The following is a 20,029-nucleotide window of genomic DNA, read 5'->3' on the forward strand; positions in this document are numbered from 1 at the left end:
ATAGGGACCTTAGATTGTAAGCTCACTGGGGCAGGGACTGATGGGAATGTGATAGGGACCTTAGATTGTAAGCTCACTGGGGCAGGGACTGATGGGAATGTGATAGGGACCTTAGATTGTAAGCTCCACTGGGGCAGGGACTGATGGGAATGTGATAGGGACCTTAGATTGTAAGCTCACTGGGGCAGGGACTGATGGGAATGTGATAGGGACCTTAGATTGTAAGCTCCACTGGGGCAGGGACTGATGAGAATGTTATAGGGACCTTAGATTGTAAGCTCACTGGGGCAGGGGCTGATGGGAATGTGATAGGGACCTTAGATTGTAAGCTCACTGGGGCAGGGGCTGATGGGAATGTGATAGGGACCTTAGATTGTAAGCTCACTGGGGCAGGGACTGATGGGAATGTGATAGGGACCTTAGATTGTAAGCTCACTGGGGCAGGGACTGATGGGAATGTGATAGGGACCTTAGATTGTAAGCTCCACTGGGGCAGGGACTGATGGGAATGTTATAGGGACCTTAGATTGTAAGCTCACTGGGGCAGGGGCTGATGGGAATGTGATAGGGACCTTAGATTGTAAGCTCACTGGGGCAGGGGCTGATGGGAATGTGATAGGGACCTTAGATTGTAAGCTCCACTGGGGCAGGGACTGATGGGAATGGGATAGGGACCTTAGATTGTAAGCTCACTGGGGCAGGGACTGATGGGAATGGGATAGGGACCTTAGATTGTAAGCTCACTGGGGCAGGGACTGATGGGAATGTGATAGGGACCTTAGATTGTAAGCTCACTGGGGCAGGGACTGATGGGAATGTGATAGGGACCTTAGATTGTAAGCTCCACTGGGGCAGGGACTGATGGGAATGTTGTATAGTATCTCTAAAGCACCGGGTAACATATTGGCACTATAGATATAAAGGATAATACCCCAAAGTGCAATAAATGTTTACAATCACTTCAGACTGTCACAGGGAAAGGGTTAAAGTTAGTGTCCCCAAAGAAGAGTGTTCTTTCTTTAGTTTTCGCACAGCCATAAATTTGTAAATGCCCTGCCCTGAAAGGGTTAAAGTCCTTGCCCAAGACTGGGATATGGATTTGCCTGGGGTAGTCAGCGCCCATCAGTGGAACGGTACAAGTCCCAGGACTCAAATACTATTCTGCAGTCCCAGCAACACAGGGGTTAAATGTCATTTACCCAGGACTGAGATACCCCCAAACCCTCATTTCTGCCTAACGTAACCAAGCCAATGTATGTGTATTAAAACTTCCACTGGTTTCAAGGTTATTTGGAAATGCTATGGCCATCGTTTAACCCTTTCTGTCCCCCTTGATTCTGGCCATCGTTTAACCCTTTCTGTCCCCCTTGATTCTGGCCATCGTTTAACCCTTTCTGTCCCCCTTGATTCTGGCCATCGTTTAACCCTTTCTGTCCCCCTTGATTCTGGCCATCGTTTAACCCTTTCTGTCCCCCTTGATTCTGGCCATCGTTTAACCCTTTCTGTCCCCCTTGATTCTGGCCACTGTTTAACCCTTTTCTGTCCCCCTTGATTCTGGCCATCGTTTAACCCTTTCTGTCCCCCTTGATTCTGGCCATCGTTTAACCCTTTCTGTCCCCCTTGATTCTGGCCATCGTTTAACCCTTTCTGTCCCCCTTGATTCTGGCCACCGTTTAACCCTTTTCTGTCCCCCTTGATTCTGGCCATCGTTAACCCTTTCTGTCCCCCTTGATTCTGGCCATCGTTTAACCCTTTCTGTCCCCCTTGATTCTGGCCACCGTTTAACCCTTTCTGTCCCCCTTGATTCTGGCCATCGTTTAACCCTTTCTGTCCCCCTTGATTCTGGCCATCGTTTAACCCTTTCTGTCCCCCTTGATTCTGGCCATCGTTTAACCCTTTCTGTCCCCCTCGATTCTGGCCATCGTTTAACCCTTTCTGTCCCCCTTGAGTCTGGCCATCGTTTAACCCTTTCTGTCCCCCTTGATTCTGGCCACTGTTTAACCCTTTCTGTCCCCCTTGATTCTGGCCATCGTTTAACCCTTTCTGTCCCCCTTGATTCTGGCCACCGTTTAACCCTTTCTGTCCCCCTTGATTCTGGCCACCGTTTAACCCTTTCTGTCCCCCTTGATTCTGGCCATCGTTTAACCCTTTTCTGTCCCCCTTGATTCTGGCCATCGCTTAACCCTTTCCGTCCCCCTTGATTCTGGCCATCGTTTAACCCTTTCCGTCCCCCTTGATTCTGGCCATCGTTTAACCCTTTCCGTCCCCCTTGATTCTGGCCACCGTTTAACCCTTTCTGTCCCCCTTGATTCTGGCCACCGTTTAACCCTTTCTGTCCCCCTTGATTCTGGCCACCGTTTAACCCTTTCTGTCCCCCTTGATTCTGGCCATCGTTTAACCCTTTCTGTCCCCCTTGATTCTGGCCATCGTTTAACCCTTTCTGTCCCCCTTGATTCTGACTTGTGAAGCAATGCAGCGGCTTCTGTTGCATTTCAGGGGGTCACAACCAGCAGTGCAGGTAATATTAAGAGCCAGACAGATCAACACTAATTACATTTGCACTTTACATTACAAGCATGGAGCATAGAAAAGCTGCCTTTTCTTTCATTATGAAAAAAAATAAAAAAAACAAGCAGTTTGTGGGGTGGAGTTCCCCTTTAAAACCCCTGTGCCAGCATAAGAGTGAAAAAAGGGGAGCTTTGCAGCTATGGGGGGCACCTCTCCCCCTTCTTCCCCCACCCCACACATTCCAAAGGATGGGCAGCACTTACCCTTGCCTATTGCTGGAGGTACAGGGCAGTGAGTGAGGAGCCAGGGGCAGACAGGCTGCAGACACGCAATCCATTCACACAACTTGTTTACAAACTACTCCGCTTGGTCCAGATTGGCAGAGCATAGAGTTCGGGACCCGCCCACTGACGTGTCTTACTCACTCTAAAACCCCGCCTCTCCTTCGACGTCGCAAGCCCCGCCCCTTCTCTCGTCGGGGGGGAAAGTTTCGCTTCCTCCGCAGTGTTTGGGTCCGCCAGCTGAGTGAGAGGCCGGAAGCTTCGAAGCTGAGCCGGAAGTCAGAGCTTTAAGACTTAGGTACGCGGAGAGGGAAAGGGCCGAGAGTTGCCAAGGCAACCGTCCGTGAAGAAATGATACGTTGTGCCTGTAAGAATGGGGGGAGCATTTGTGTGTGGTATTTTAGAGACGGGATGTTTAATGTAAAGCAGCCCAGCCATTCTGTATGGTAGCACCTGGGCTAGTCTGAGCTCAATTGGGAAACTGGGCAGCAAACTGGGAAATGAGGTCCAATGTGGACAAGTGCAAAGTTATGCATTTTGGTAGAAATAATATAAACGTGAACTATCTACTGAATGGTAGTGTGTTGGGGGTATCCTTAATGGAGAAGGATCTGGGGGTTTTTGTTGATAACAAGTTGTCTAATTCCAGGCAGTGTCATTCTGTGGCTACTAAAGCAAATAAAGTGCTGTCTTGTATAAAAAGGGCATTGACTCAAGGGATGAGAACATAATTTTGCCGCTTTATAGGTCCCTGGTAAGGCCTCACCTTGAGTATGGGGGCAGTTTTGGGCTCCAGTCCTTAAGAAGGATATTAATGAGCTGGAGAGAGTGCAGAGACTGCAACTAAACTGGTAAAGGGGATGGAAGGGTTAAACTATGAGGTTAGACTGTCAGGGTTGGGGTTGTTTTCTCTGGAAAAGAGGCGCTTGCGAGGGGACATGATTACTCTGTACAAGTACATTAGAGGGGATTATAGGCAGATGGGGGGGTTCTTTTTTCCCATAAAAACAATCAGCGCACCAGAGGTCCCCCCTTTAGATTAGAGGAAAGGAGCTTCCATTTGAAGCAGCGTAGGGGGTTCCTCACGGGGAGGGCAGTGAGGTTGGGGAATGCCCTTCCTAGTGATGGGGTAATGGCAGATTCTGTTAGTGCCTATAAGAGGGGCCTGGATGGGTTCTTGAACAAGCATAGTATCCAAGGCTATTGTGATACTAATACCTACAGTTAGTATTAATGTTTGTATATATAGTTATGTATGTGAGGGGATAGATAGGTCAGTATGGGTCTGTATGTGAGTGGATAGATAGGTCAGTGTGGGTCTGTATGTGAGTGGATAGATGGGTCAGTATGGGTCTGTATGTGAGTGGATAGGTCAGTATGTGTCTGTATGTGAGTGGATGGATAGGTCAGTGTGGGTCTGTATGTGAGTGGATAGATAGGTCAGTGTGGGTCTGTATGGGAGGGGATAGATAGGTCAGTGTGGGTCTGTATGTGAGTGGATAGATAGGTCAGTATGGGTCTGTATGTGAGTGGATAGATAGGTCAGTATGGGTCTGTATGGGAGGGGATAGATAGGTCAGTATGTGTCTGTATGTGAGTGGATAGATGGGTCAGTGTGGGTCTGTATGTGAGTGGATAGATGGGTCAGTGTGGGTCTGTATGTGAGTGGATAGATGGGTCAGTATGGGTCTGTATGTGAGTGGATAGATAGGTCAGTATGGGTCTGTATGTGAGTGGATAGATAGGTCAGTATGTGTCTGTATGTGAGTGGATAGGTCAGTGTGGGTCTGTATGTGAGTGGATAGATAGGTCAGTGTGGGTCTGTATGTGAGTGTATAGATAGGTCAGTGTGGGTCTGTATGGGAGGGGATAGATAGGTCAGTGTGGGTCTGTATGGGAGGGGATAGATAGGTCAGTATGGGTCTGTATGTGAGTGGATAGATAGGTCAGTATGGGTCTGTATGTGAGTGGATAGATAGGTCAGTGTGGGTCTGTATGTGAGTGGATAGATAGGTCAGTGTGGGTCTGTATGGAGGGATAGATAGGTCAGTGTGGGTCTGTATGGGAGGGGATAGATAGGTCAGTGTGGGTCTGTATGGGAGGGGATAGATAGGTCAGTGTGGGTCTGTATGGGAGGGGATAGATAGGTCAGTGTGGGTCTGTATGGGAGGGGATAGATAGGTCAGTGTGGGTCTGTATGGGAGGGGATAGATAGGTCAGTGTGGGTCTGTATGGGAGGGGATAGATAGGTCAGTGTGGGTCTGTATGGGAGGGGATAGATAGGTCAGTGTGGGTCTGTATGGGAGGGGATAGATAGGTCAGTGTGGGTCTGTATGGGAGGGGATAGATAGGTCAGTGTGGGTCTGTATGGGAGGGGATAGATAGGTCAGTGTGGGTCTGTATGGGAGGGGATAGATAGGTCAGTGTGGGTCTGTATGGGAGGGGATAGATAGGTCAGTGTGGGTCTGTATGGGAGGGGATAGATAGGTCAGTGTGGGTCTGTATGGGAGGGGATAGATGGGTCAGTGTGGGTCTGTATGTGAGTGGATAGATAGGTCAGTGTGGGTCTGTATGTGAGTGGATAGATAGGTCAGTGTGGGTCTGTATGGGAGGGGATAGATGGGTCAGTGTGGGTCTGTATGTGAGTGGATAGATAGGTCAGTGTGGGTCTGTATGGGAGTGGATAGATAGGTCAGTGTGGGTCTGTATGTGAGTGGATAGATAGGTCAGTATGGGTCTGTATGTGAGTGGATAGATAGGTCAGTGTGGGTCTGTATGGGAGGGGATAGATAGGTCAGTGTGGGTCTGTATGTGAGTGGATGGATAGGTCAGTGTGGGTCTGTATGGGAGTGGATAGATAGGTCAGTATGGGTCTGTATGTGAGTGGATAGATAGGTCAGTATGGGTCTGTATGTGAGTGGATAGATAGGTCAGTGTGGGTCTGTATGGGAGTGGATAGATACAGTGGAGGAAATAATTATTTGACCCCTCACTGATTTTGTAAGTTTGTCCAATGACAAAGAAATGAAAAGTCTCAGAACAGTATCATTTCAATGGTAGGTTTATTTTAACAGTGGCAGATAGCACATCAAAAGGAAAATCGAAAAAATAACTTTAAATAAAAGATAGCAACTGATTTGCATTTCATTGAGTGAAATAAGTTTTTGAACCCTCTAACAAAAAAAGACTTAATACTTAGTGGAAAAACCCTTGTTTGCAAGCACAGAGGTCAAACGTTTCTTGTAATTGATGACCAAGTTTGCGCACATTTTAGGAGGAATGTTGGTCCACTCCTCTTTGCAGATCATCTCTAAATCCCTAAGGTTTCGAGGCTGTCTCTGTGCAACTCTGAGCTTGAGCTCCCTCCATAGGTTTTCTATTGGATTAAGGTCCGGAGACTGACTAGGCCACTCCATGACCTTAATGTGCTTCTTCTTGAGCCACTCCTTTGTTGCCTTTGCTGTATGTTTTGGGTCATTGTCGTGCTGGAACACCCATCCACGACCCATTTTCAGTTTCCTGGCAGAGGGAAAGAGGTTGTTGTTCAGGATTTCACGATACATGGCTCCGTCCATTTTCCCGTTAATGCGAATAAGTTGTCCTGTGCCCTTAGCAGAAAAACACCCCCAAAGCAAAATGTTTCCACCCCCATGCTTGACGGTGGGGACGGTGTTTTGGGGGTCATAGGCAGCATTTTTCTTCCTCCAAACACAGCGAGTTGAGTTAATGCCAAAGAGCTCTATTTTGGTCTCATCAGACCACAGCACCTTCTCCCAGTCACTCACAGAATCATTCAGGTGTTCATTGGCAAACTTCAGACGGGCCTGCACATGTGCCTTCTTGAGCAGGGGGACCTTGCGAGCCCTGCAGGATTTTAATCCATTGCGGTGTAATGTGTTTCCAATGGTTTTCTTGGTGACTGTGGTCCCTGCTAATTTGAGGTCATTAACTAACTCCTCCCGTGTAGTTCTAGGATGCTTTTTCACCTTTCTCAGAATCATTGACACCCCACGAGGTGAGATCTTGCGTGGAGCCCCAGAGCGAGGTCGATTGATGGTCATTTTGTGCTCCTTCCATTTTCGAACAATCGCACCAACAGTTGTCACCTTCTCTCCCAGCTTCTTGCTAATGGTTTTGTAGCCCATTCCAGCCTTGTGCAGGTCTACAATTTTGTCTCTGACATCCTTGGACAGCTCTTTGGTCTTTCCCATGTTGGAGAGTTTGGAGTCTGCTTGATTGATTGATTCTGTGGACAGGTGTCTTTTATACAGGTGACTAGTTAAGACAGGTGTCCTTAATGAGGTTGACTAATTGAGTAGAAGTGTCTAACCACTCTGTGGGAGCCAGAACTCTTAATGGTTGGTAGGGGTTCAAAAACTTATTTCACTCAATGAAATGCAAATCAGTTGCTATCTTTTATTTAAAGTTATTTTTTCGATTTTCCTTTTGATGTGCTATCTGCCACTGTTAAAATAAACCTACCATTGAAATGATACTGTTCTGAGACTTTTCATTTCTTTGTCATTGGACAAACTTACAAAATCAGTGAGGGGTCAAATAATTATTTCCTCCACTGTAGGTCAGTGTGGGTCTGTATGTGAGTGGATAGATGGGTCAGTGTGGGTCTGTATGGGAGTGGATAGATAGGTCAGTGTGGGTCTGTATGTGAGTGGATAGATGGGTCAGTGTGGGTCTGTATGTGAGGGGATAGATAGGTCAGTGTGGGTCTGTATGTGAGTGGATAGATGGGTCAGTGTGGGTCTGTATGTGAGGGGATAGATAGGTCAGTGTGGGTCTGTATGTGAGTGGATAGATAGGTCAGTGTGGGTCTGTATGTGAGGGGATTGATAGGTCGGGGGGGGGGTAGGGGACACCTGCAGGGCCCCTGGGGCGGGAGCCCCGATGGGCCCTTCACCCCTCAGTCCGACCCTGCATGGAGACATGACACTCCTTCAGAGGTTCCATGGGCCTGTGCAGTTTTCAACAAACAGAATCACTAGCCCAGTGTCTCTGGTACGCTCTTATAATCACTGCAGGGGACCTAAAAGTAGATGAAGAAAACCTAAAAAAAACTTTTGAGAACTTCTGTAATAAAAAATGGAGACTCATTGCAAATCATCTCAGAATAGTTACATAGGGTTGAAAAAAGACCAGAGTCCATCAAGTTCAACCCTTCCAAGTAAACCCAGCACCCACAGCCTATACTTACCAATCTATACACTCACATACATAAACTATATATACAAACACTAATACTAACTGTAGATATTAGTATCACAATAGCCTTGGGTACTGTGCTTGTTCAAGAACCCATCCAGGCCCCTCTTATAGGCACTAACAGAATCTGCCATTACAGCATCACTAGGAAGGGCATTCCCCAACCTCACTGCCCTCCCCGTGAGGAACCCCCTACGCTGCTTCAAATGGAAGCTCCGTTCCTCTAATCTAAAGGGGGGGCCTCTGGTGCGCTGATTGTTTTAATGGGAAAAAAGAACCCCCCCCTATCTGCCTATAATCCCCTCTAATGTACTTGTACAGAGTAATCATGTCCCCTCGCAAGCGCCTCTTTTCCAGAGAAGACAACCCCAATCCTGACAGTCTAACCTCATAGTTTAACCCTTCCATCCCCTTTCCCAGTTTAGTTGCAGTCTCTGCACTCTCTCCAGCTCATTAATATCCTTCTTAAGGACTGGAGCCCAAAACTGCCCCCCATACTCAAGGTGAGGCCTTACCAGGGACCTATAAAGAGGCAAAATTATGTTTTCATCCCTTGAGTCAAGAATATCAATTTCTATATCGTATAAAAGTTAAAGGTTCATTTTGTGGGTACTGTTATTAAGGCAAAGCTTTGTATCACCCCAAAATCGCTGAATTGAAAGTTAAAGTAATTGTTATTAAAAATCTGAGCTGTCAATCATATATTGCCTGCCCCACCTCTATGCTGGAGGCATAGAGGCAGGGCAGGCAATATATGATTGACAACTGCTAGTGATTATATTTATGGGGAGAGGTGCCTAACAAACTGGCACCCTACCAGTTTACTTTTTTAGAAGATGATATTTTCACAATATAATAGTCAAAAGTAAGTGGCAATTATCTCCCCATTTATTTGCTTTTTGTGCTTCCCACATTCAGCTCACCTTTGGACGACTTCTTCCTTCCTGTGTTGAATAAGAACAGTAACAATGGAGCAGTTCATTTGGGATTTGAGGCAAAGCATTTAGTGACCAGAGCATGTAGAGAGAAGATTCTGCTGATGAGCATGAGAAATGTAGCATGGCTATGAATGGAACTCTTTCGCCAGGTGTGAAGCTTTTATGTATGTAGAATTATTTTTATAATTCAATAAATGTGTCATGATTACTCCTTGAAACATAACCTTATCTGTCAAAATACTTCTGGCCACACATGCTTTGTTGACTTCTAGTTTTTGTAAGCTGTATGTTTTAAAAACTAAGGAAAGGATTCCAAAATATGTTCCCACTGGTTATTTCCCTCCCCGAATCAGTCGTACTTTCCCTCCCCGAATCAGTCATACTGGCCAAAACATTATATAGCTTTAAGGGGCTGGGTGGGTATTTAGCAAGTGAGGGAATACAGGGGTATGGGAGATAGCTCTCAGTACAAGTGAGGGAATACAGGGGTAGGGGAGATAGCTCTCAGTACAAGTGAGGGAATACAGGGGTAGGGGAGATAGCTCTCAGTACAAGTGAGGGAATACAGGGGTAGGGGAGATAGCTCTCAGTACAAGTGAGGGAATACAGGGTTATGGGAGATAGCTCTCAGTACAAGTGAGGGAATACAGGGGTAGGGGGATAGCTCTCAGTACAAGTGAGGGAATACAGGGGTAGGGGAGATAGCTCTCAGTACAAGCGAGGGAATACAGGGGTAGGGGAGATAGCTCTCAGTACAAGTGAGGGAATACAGGGGTAGGGGAGATAGCTCTCAGTACAAGTGAGGGAATACAGGGGTAGGGGGGATAGCTGTCAGTACAAGTGAGGGAATACAGGGGTAGGGGGGATAGCTCTCAGTACAAGTGAGGGAATACGGGGGTAGGGGAGATAGCTCTCAGTACAAGTGAGGGAATACGGGGGTAGGGGGATAGCTCTCAGTACAAGTGAGGGAATACAGGGTTATGGGGGATAGCTCTCAGTACAAGTGAGGGAATACAGGGGTAGGGGAGATAGCTCTTAGTACAAGTTGATCCAGGGACTGGTCCGATTGCCATCTTGGAGTCAGGAAGTAATTTTTCCCCTCTGCGGCAAATTAGAGAGGCTTCAGATGGGGTTTTTGCCTTCCTCTGGATCAACTGGCAGTTAGGCAGGTTATATATAGGCACTATGGTTGAACGTGATGGACATACGTCATTTTTCAACCTAACTTACTATGTGACTATGTTAAGCATGTTTATGTAATTAAACTTTGTGACAAGATTTGCAAATTACCCATAGAAGATACATTTCATAATACACAGAGAGAAGCCCACCACCTAGGGTAGGCCAGTGGATAGAGCCTACCAAGGAATATTCCTCATGCTGACAACAGCAGAAGCAAGAATTTGTCTGACCTGTACAATTAAACCTTGTGCATTGTTGTAGAACTCCTTTGATGTCTTCTAATCCCCCCTTTTTTATATTAGAGACATACAGGTCTGATATTTGCTGTATAGTATGACACGCAAAAATTCGTGAAGCATTCCATATTTTTCCTCTGGTCATGCCCATTCCCACATCTTGTGTCTCAACCCTTTCTTCTTGTAGATTGTAAGCTCTTTTGGGCAGGACTCTCTTCACTTCTTGTATCGGTTATTGATTGCTTTATATGTTACTCTGTATGTCCAGTGTATGAAACCCACTTATTGTACAGCGCTGCGGGATATGTTGGCGCTTTATAAATAAATGTTAATAATTATAATAATTGTAAGGAAGTGATGCACTGCTTCAGTATAGTAAGCTAGGTTCATTAAGGAGGTTTTTGGGCTACAGGTATCTTGTGCTTTGCTATGGGACCCAGGCAGTATGCCTTGGGTAGGCAATGAAGTGGCATAACTACCACACAGCAAACCCTATAGTCACCAGGGGGGGCCCAAGGCCACAGGGCCTGCTGTATGGTAGTCCCCTCCCCAGCCCTTTCTGACCGCCTGTCACAAACAAGTGAGAGGATGTTGGGGTATGCATGTCGGCCCCCCCTAAATATTAATGCTTTTTCTTTGCCTCTTTGAGGATCCATTACCAAGTCAAAAAGTCACCAATAAAAGCCCGTCTCACAGCCTCATTGCCTACAACTTTTATGGACAAGAATAACCAGTTAATATTGTATGGTACCATAGTGAGTACTGCTGTTGTCACATTGGGCACATTTTTTAGTAGCTTTATAATCTAATGGCTGGGTATAATGAGGACTTGTGCAGACATTGAGATTTGGACGTACAGAAACACACACAAATGTTGCATGATCTCAGACCACATTACTATCATTTTCTCTTGTGTTGCATTTCAGGAACAAGTTATGATCAGGGTCCTGGAAACTGGAAGAAACGGAATCTGAAACAATGGAGGAAATGGACATATCCGATACACAGTGGGGCTGGTTTTATTTAGCAGAGTGTGGCAAGTGGCATATGTTTGAGGTAATTCCAGTACTATTAAATATATCCAGGCCCCTCTATGTGCCTAAAAACCAGGTTACATATATAATGTTACTATTAGACTAAGGAGGGGCCTGGCCAAAATTTTTATACCGCAGTTAGGAGGGGTATATTAACAATATTCATGTTCTTCTCACTGTGTATTAATATCTTTTAGACCAGCTCTAGCACACAGTGTTCAGTCAGCAGTGAGCAAATTGAACAGCTATATAAACTGAATCCACATGGATCGCTTAATTTTACTACTGCAAAGTTTAACTATAGTCTCAGTTTTACAGGTAAGTCTTTATTTAGTGTTTATTCCCATTTATTTTGTTTTTTTTTGTCATTTGATTTATGCATTTATTTTGATAACAGAATATGGAGACTGAATAGACCCATTTGAATCAATGGCATCACATTGACATAGATAGGTGAATAATAGCTACTAGCAACCATTAGCGATTAGCATGGACAGTTAGACCAGTGAAATTAATAAAATGCTCCCTGAAAGTTCAGTAAGGAGAGAATCCACCTACTTGATACATGAACGTACAGTGTATACATGAACCTAACTGCATTCACAGCAGTTTTTGGAAGCTGTCTAAGTGCACCCATCCCAAAATGCTGCATGGATTACCTGGTAAAGTGCTCTGGCCCAGAGAGAAGGGTAGCAGTTTTGATCAGTGGTGGTTGCATAACAAATGGACACTTCCGGTATTTCTCCGATATGTTGTACTGTAAGGGTTAGTGACTCCCCAAAAATTAATTTCTCTAAATGTATTTACACATATTAGTCATTTTGGAGCAGATAATGCAAGATTAGCGCTTACTACAAAATATCAACCATTTTTTGTGCATTTCCTATGGGATTTTTAAAAGCATGTAATCTCTAACTCGGCTATTGCTAAATAGGGAAGACAGAAAAAGTGACACCACTCCATTTTTGGTCCTTGCCAGTTAGATAATTCGATTAGCAGCATACAACCCTCTTGCTTCTTCCTTTGTTGTGACTGTTTTGTAAACAGGAGCCCATTAAGCAAGGGGGGTTATCAATTCACTAATAATCTAATTATCTGCCTTGCAAAGACCAAATATAGAGTCACAGATCCTGTGACAATAAACTATTCCTCTGTCTGGCTTAAATTTTATTGTTGTTGTTCCTTTTTATTACTTATAATTCTAATTAGGCCCCTCTCATATTGATTTACCGTATTTTGTGGCGTATAAGATGACTTTTTAACGCCGAAAAATCTGTGCCAAAGTCGGGGGTCGTCTTATACGCCGGATACTTACCTGAACCTTGCTTCCTGGTGCTGCCTGCACGATCGAATTTTCGTTGCCACAGCAATGGGAGACGCGCTACGCAGGGAGACGCGCTACGCAGGGAGACGCGCTACGCAGGGAGACGCGCTACGCAGGGAGACGCGCTACGCAGGGAGACGCGCTACGCTGGGAGACGCGCTACGCTGGGAGATGTTGCGGGGGGCGGGGATACACATACTCTGCAGCTCCGGGTATCTCTGTGCCGCCAGACCTTCAGGCTTTCTGATTTGAGGGTACCCTCGAAGAAGCCCCGCAATTTCTTTCCTGCCTCTGCCTGTTATCATACAAGCCGTATTTTCCGGCGTATAGTTGGGGGTCGTCTTATACGCCCAGTCGTCTTATATGCCGGAAAATACGGTAAGTCTCTCATTCAATGCACACCCTGATTGCTATGGTAAACTGGACCCTAGCAATAAGAGCTGTTAAAATTACAAAACCAATTTTGCAAAAGCAAATTGTCTCATTTCACTGTATACTAAATTTTGATCCCCAATCCGTGGCTCCAGAACAACATGTTGCCCACAAACCCCTTTGATGTTGCTTCCCATGGCCTCAAAGCAGGCAAGTTTTGGAAGCATAAAAAGATCATCGTTTGCAGCCCAGAGGTTCCACGGCCCTAGAAATGTAACAATCCACGTCTTAAATATGACCACAGCAGCTTCCCATCTTGTTAGGCTATCTGTTGAGTGCCATTGACACTGCACATGCTCAGTGAGCTTTGGGCTGCTGCTGCTATGAAGCTAAGCTTAGAAGTTTAGAAGTTCTCTAGGAGCTAGGACAACATTCCCAAGTACAGTATGTCCAACCGTATGTTCAGAGGTTGCTACTTTACATTAAACATTGTGCCCATTTTACCCCAAGATATTTACATTCAGAGCCAAATAACTGTTATTGCACGCAGAAATTGTAAGGCATGCGTTTTCAAATACACTGAGCTGCTTATGGGTTTTTTTCTTTTATTTATAACGGTGTAGAAAAAGGTACTTGTGTTTATTAGTTATTTTTCATCCTGTGCAGAGATGAGCCAGACCAATCTGTGTACGGGGAAAAAAAGGCCAATCAAAAGAGCTCCATTTTCTCTCACCGCATTCAGGTAAAAAGAACTGATCCTCTCCTAAGAAAAAAATCATAATAAATGACCCTGAGTAGGTAACCACTGATTCTTAATGTGGCACAGCAGAAACCTTGTTCATTGTATATATGGCTTGGCATGTATATACCTGTTCTAAACTAGGTACCCAAGTAGCAGGTTACTATAGATAAACCTTTCAAGGAACAGTTCTATGATCAAACTAATTACATGTATGGCTTTAAACCCCAAACGCCCCAAAACTGGCACATTGATTTCCTAATGTTTTTATTTATATAACTTTTATTCATTAGATAATTTTAAACCCAAGCTATAAAATCATGGTCCAATCAGATTTTGGCACTGCTCCATGTGCCTGCACCAGGGCTGAAAATGTCTTTGGGCACATGGAAAGGCTGTTTGGAGCGCAGGGGCTGATTCTCAGCCTGTGGAGCCCTGTGTGGCCTTAGTCTTTGGAGTAAACTCCTTGGAAAATTGCAGGCTCCAAACATTATTAAAGTCAGCAGTCTTATCATTCTTGGCCTGCTCTCAATCAAACAGAATAGAGGTTATTTTCAAAGCTGAACATATTGTGCAAAAGTGCAAAAACATGCTGTAATCAGGGGTGCAAAAGGTGGTGCAGCCACAATGGGGCCCTGTCCTTACTGCCTGCCCTAAGTTGGCAAGGACAGGGCTCTGAGGCACCTCCTGTCGATGCTCACGTAAATAAGCAGTGGGTTTTTATTCTGAATCTCAATGCAGTATTTTATATTTTTGAAGTGGTTACTTTGCTGCATTGATAGTTTGCAAGAGTTCAGAAGTCAGAATAGGCAAATAGTATATAGGAGGCATGTTATAAACATCAAAGCAATCTGTGTTTTTTTTCTCTCTCTGACAGTTATATATGTGACAACGGTTCTATACCACTGCCATCACACTGGGAGCATGTAAATGATTCAGAACCCTATCAGGTAATTGGCAGTCTCTGAAATAAATGAGGCACATTCCTGTACGAATGTAAAACAAATGAAATATATGTTTATTTTCAGCTTGTTCCATTGCTCAATATTTCTAATGAATATAGTGAAGTTGCCAACCGCTTTGGAAAGACCTTGGATAGAAACTGCATTAAAAGTGTCCATAGGGTTCAAAACCTCGATTTGTGGGAATTTTACTGCAGGTGAGATCGCTTTTCTTAAACCAGAATTAAAGGGGAGCTATATCCCCACACAACTTCTGTCAATGTTGCCATGCCATTTTTGCTCACACTAGCCATATGCAACTGCTGCTCACCTTCTTCAATATCCAGATCTGGTACTTGAGCTTGCCTCATCTTGTGTACCTCAGACAAAGTGCCTGGGCAGTATTGTAGGGGGAGGTACAGGTCATAGCGTTATTAGACCGGTAAGGCTTGAAACCGATTTGGCTGATAACAGTACATTATATTTATAGACTCACAACAAAGCACAGATTGTATTTTATTTCAATACGTTTTTATTTGAATCAGGGAAAAACGAACAGACTGTGTTACATTTGTCATCAGCATATAAAGTTAAAGCAGAACAACAAGACATAGCATAGTATCTTGGTAATATCCATATAGGAGTGTCCAAAATATATAACACAGTGATCCCCAACCAGTGGCTCGGGGGCAACATGTTGCTCCCCAACCCCTTGGATGTTGCTCTCAGTGCCCCCAAACCAGGGAGTTATTTTTGAATTACTGACTTGGGGGCAAGTTTTGGTTGCATAAAAACAAGATTTCCTACCAAATAAAGCCCCTGTAAGCCGATAGGGTGCATAGAGGCCCCTAATAGCCAATCACAGCCCTTATTTGGCTCCTCCATGAACGTTTATGGTGCTTGTGTTGCTCTCCAAGTCTTTTTACATTTGACTGTGGCTCACGAGTAAGAAAGGTTGGGGACCCCTGATATAACAGGTAGTCTATATCTGTACATTGGGGAGCTAGAGGTTCTCCTTCAAGGGGAGCTCTCTAGTACCCATTATATGATATATCAAACATAGAACAGTAAAGCATTAGTTGTAGTAGGGAAACCATAAACAAAGAACTATGTACAACGGACAGGTCATGTCTTCATAACTCAAGCTGAGGGGGGACCTAAGCTTTGGTCTTTTCTTGCTGGCCCCTTGTAAGTGTACTCTGTGTGCATTTCTCTAGGCCCAGTTTTACAGTGAGAGAAGAGAAAATCTGCTCTGTATCTATATATGAGCCATGGCTCCCATATCTTTAGGAACCTCTTGTGGGAATCTGTTAAGATACTGGACATCTTTTCCATGGCCATAATTCCATCAATATTATTCTTAAGGAAGTCTACTATAATTTGTTCCATTTTCTATGCTTAAGCTATAATGCATTTAGCTGCGGTCATAATAACCGTAAATAGTTGAAATTGTTTTACCGTAAGGTTTCTTGCATAACAGCCGGATGTTTGGGAAGATGTCCTAAATTCCTAAAGATGGAAAGCACCATGGTATATACTCTAATCCAAAACCTCCAGGTTACTACATTTTATATGTTTTTTACCTTACCATAACCTTTTCATACTAAATACTGTAAAAGATAGATTTTTTTTGGAGTTGGAGTCCATTAGTAGCCTCTTTACTTCTGCTAGACATCCTTAATGCAACTATGCCTGAAAAAACAAAAATAATGTGGAGTCCTCAGTTCATTCTAAGATGACTTATTTCCTGCAAGAAATCCTGCTGAACCTGACATCTGTGGCTCTTGGAGTCACAATTAAATGACATGTGGGGGGGTTCTCTGGTTGCCCATGCCTAATCATTTTGCATTGGGAGAACATAAATATTGTGCATTAGAAAAAGCACACTAACCCAGTACCCACTTTCTCTTGTTGGGATCATACAGTATGATGATGGACTATGCAAACAGACACACAGTAAAAGACCCATCCAGCAATAAGGCTATCGATCATTGATGAAAAAAAGGTATGATAACTGCAGTGAACACTTCAAGGCATCTTTTTTTTACTGTTGTCTTCCTCTACCCAATTAGCTGTGCTCATTTGCACTTACAACTGCAGTGCAATTTTACTAAACAAACTGCATACTTAGGGTATTTTGCACTACTTTCAACTGTTTGCACTCCTTTGCACACAGACCTACAGCTCGCAAGGCAAAATAGGCATTTCAAACTTGCATCTTTAAACTTTTTAAAGTCAACCAGTTTCCTTTATGTGCAGGGGGCTCTCTAGGTTATCAAATCATGGCTAGCAACCATTACAAGTTATCAAAGTGGGTCTTCTGTATGTGGGTCAATCCCTTGCACACCGCTTGGACCTTATAAGTGGATCCTTTTTAAGACTAAACATGTGTTTTTGGTTGTTTTTGTCCTGTCATAATGCTACGTATTGTTTTGTTTGCCGCAGGAAGAAAGCCCAATTAAAAAAGAAAAAAGGAGCCTCTGAAATAAATGAAGAAATGCTGTTTCATGGCACTGACACAGCGTTCGTAGAGGCAATATGCATTCATAATTTTGACTGGAGGATAAATGGTATGCATGCTGCTGCCTATGGAAAAGGTAGGCCATATTATACAGGAAGCAACAAAAATAAAATTTTCATTCCAGTGGTCTCTAACATATGCAGTTTACTTTCGCTTCTTTGGTTCCGCCATTGTGCGTCACTCCTGGAAGCTTACTCTGTATTGGACATCAGTATCGGGACACTTTACTTTGAATGTTGGCAGATTAACGTAAAACTGGATCATCATGATATAAAGCCTTATGCATTTTGTGCCTTAGACTGTGATTAAGTGCCCTCTAAAGGTGGCCATACACGGGCCGATCCTAACTGCTGATATCGGTCCCTTAGACCGATTCGGCAGCTTATCGGCCCGTGTATGGGCACTAACGACGGGCATGCCTGACCGATATGTGGCCTGAAATCGGGCAGATCTCGATCGGGCAGGTTTGGATCGGGGACCGCATCGGCTCGTTGATGCGGTCCCCAAACCGATGGACATCTATAACTGTCGTTCTAATTCAATTTAACTCTGGGGCCAAACAACCAAATTAGCCAGAATTAGCCCGATATCACCCACCCATAGGTGGGGATATCGGAAGAAGGTCCGCTTGCTAGGCGACCTCGCCAAGTGAGCGGATTTTAGCGTGTATGGTCACCTTAAGGCACATGTAGGATGGTGGTCAAGTTTGTGCCAGCCTGCCAACATTCAAAGTAAAGTGTACTCTATCCACCCACAAGCTGACCACCTTTTTTAATGAGAGGGTAATAGGTCACCTTTACGTCTTTTTTGCTTGCTTGTTTCTAGAATGCCATCATTGAATCACACACATTGCCTGCTTTGTTATTCCAGGGACATATTTTGCAAGGGATGCATCGTTATCTAGCCAGTTTTGCAAAAACAATGGAAAACATGGAGATACACTGCAAAGCCATGGGATTGACCTAAACAAGTGTTCTACGTGGTCAAGGAAATGTATGTTTCTGGCCAGAGTACTTGTCGGGGACTATGCAGTCGGGAACTCCAAGTACATTCGACCTCCTTCGAAAGATGGCACTTTGCTAAACTTGTATGACAGCTGTGTCGACGACCCATTCTGTCCCCGCATTTATGTCATATTTGACTCCACTCAGATATACCCCGAGTACATAATACAATTCGTTTAGCAACAGCCACCTTGTCACCAGCAAGTGGATTGTGAACATTTCAGTGACTCGACTTTTTCATTTCATGGAGGAGAAAATAAAAGTCTTCCCCTCACCCTGCCCCAATTATATTATTGAATATTATATGTTGGTGACTGGTTCACCAGTTATAACATGGTTTGTATCTTCTCTGAAGATACATTTTGCCTAAAGCATCATTGTCAAACTGGCAAACGGGGGCACCTTCTTTGGTATTGTAGTAGTGGCAAACAAGGGGGCTGAAGTGGGACTGGCCAAGCAGGAGTATATTGGAACATAACCCATCCCCTGTGTAGCTCACTTGTTTGCTGAAACAGACAGGGGAAAATGCTTCAGTTATTGAACAAAAATGGAAGGGAAAGCAGTAGGGAAGAAAATTAGAGAGCATTGGAAAGGAAGAGGGCAAAATGAAAGGGGTGGTTCACCTTTAAGTTTTAGTATATCAAAGAATGGCTAATTCCAAGCAACTTTTCAATTGGCCTTCATTTTTTCTTTTGCATAGCTTTTGAATTATTTGCCTTCTACTTTGGACTCTTTCCAGCTTTTAAATGGGGTTCACTGACCCCAACATCTAAAAAAGCCAAATGTCCTGTAAGGCTACAATTTTGTTATTGCTATTTATTACTCTTATTTCTGTTTAGGCCTCAACTTTTTATATTTCAGACTCTTCTTTAAATCCATGCCTGGTTGCTAGGATAATTTGGACCCTATAAACCAGAGAGCTGATGACATTCAAAACTAGAGAGCTGCTGAATAAAAAGCTAAGTAACTCAAAAACCACAAATAAAAAATGAAAACCAAGAATAGCACTTTATACATCATTGTAATGTAAAGGTGAAGGGTCCGTATTAAGCATGTAGAAAGAAGAGAGGGTTAGAAATGTAATTGTATAGTGGAAGGGGGACTGAGAACTGGTATGGTATTGGGTGAGAGAAGAAACATGGAGAGCAGGGTGAGGTGTAGAGTGTAGTACAGAAGGAGATACTAGTAAAACACGGGGGAATTAAGAAGAGGAGAAAAGAGTACATAAAAAGAATAAAATAAATCAGAAAAGGAAACTCGGAGAGAAAGAGGTCAGGAACCACATAAGAGGGCAACATTGTGGAAGATAGAGGAGAGAAAGAAACTGGAATATAAGAAGAATAAAAAAAGCAGAAACCAAAGAGGTGAGAGAAATGAAGAGGGGGGGGGGGGAGTACCTACCATTATCCTAGCAATTATATTATTATATTTACCTGTTAAGGGAACCCCTCTCTGGGTTTGGTTACCTTTCTCCAACTCTCTACTGTAGAGCGGGACATTGACCCCGGAAGGATCAAGCCTGATAAATGGGCGTGCAATGGCCTATGTATAGACCGCAGTCTTCCAATGCCCAACCCCACATTGGGGTGATATGTTACAGAAGCATAGGGCTGTTTGAGTCCACAAACCTGATGCCAACACCCCCCTGTTGCTTATTCCATCCATAAGGAGTTGTGTGTTGTTTAAAGCAGCGTTTGCCTGTCCCTTTTTTATTCTTGGTGGTTGTGACTCT

At 44.2% G+C, this 20,029-nt stretch overlaps 1 protein-coding gene and 1 long non-coding RNA gene across 5 annotated transcripts in view; one reads left to right on the plus strand and one right to left on the minus strand.

Annotated features, from left to right (window-relative positions):
• The window catches only part of LOC116409686, a 181,603-nt gene extending 178,729 nt beyond the window's left edge, over positions 1-2,874 (minus strand). Inside the window, exon 1 of the long non-coding RNA XR_004221904.1 lies at positions 2,772-2,874. This is a non-coding gene — a long non-coding RNA (uncharacterized LOC116409686). The remainder of the gene's footprint in view (positions 1-2,771) is intronic.
• Positions 2,875-18,576, plus strand: parp11 (poly(ADP-ribose) polymerase family member 11). 4 transcript variants are annotated; one of them, XM_002941795.3, is made up of 9 exons: positions 2,875-3,087; positions 8,925-9,093; positions 11,289-11,418; positions 11,594-11,714; positions 13,759-13,834; positions 14,709-14,781; positions 14,860-14,990; positions 17,218-17,369; positions 18,164-18,576. In XM_002941795.3, the coding sequence occupies exons 3-9, from the start codon at positions 11,341-11,343 to the stop codon at positions 18,475-18,477; spliced, it is 945 nt and encodes a 314-aa protein (XP_002941841.1). In that variant the 5' UTR covers positions 2,875-3,087; positions 8,925-9,093; positions 11,289-11,340; the 3' UTR covers positions 18,478-18,576. The 4 variants fall into 4 exon arrangements, with proteins under 4 accessions (XP_002941841.1, XP_004912803.1, XP_004912804.1 ...); XM_004912746.4 differs by having other exon boundaries at positions 2,951-3,156; positions 8,925-9,108; XM_004912747.4 differs by having other exon boundaries at positions 2,951-3,087; positions 8,925-9,108.
• The last annotated feature ends 1,453 nt before the right edge of the window (positions 18,577-20,029 follow it).

Source organism: Xenopus tropicalis, chromosome 3 (genome assembly GCF_000004195.4).
Source record: "Xenopus tropicalis strain Nigerian chromosome 3, UCB_Xtro_10.0, whole genome shotgun sequence".
Taxonomy (NCBI): domain Eukaryota; kingdom Metazoa; phylum Chordata; class Amphibia; order Anura; family Pipidae; genus Xenopus; species Xenopus tropicalis.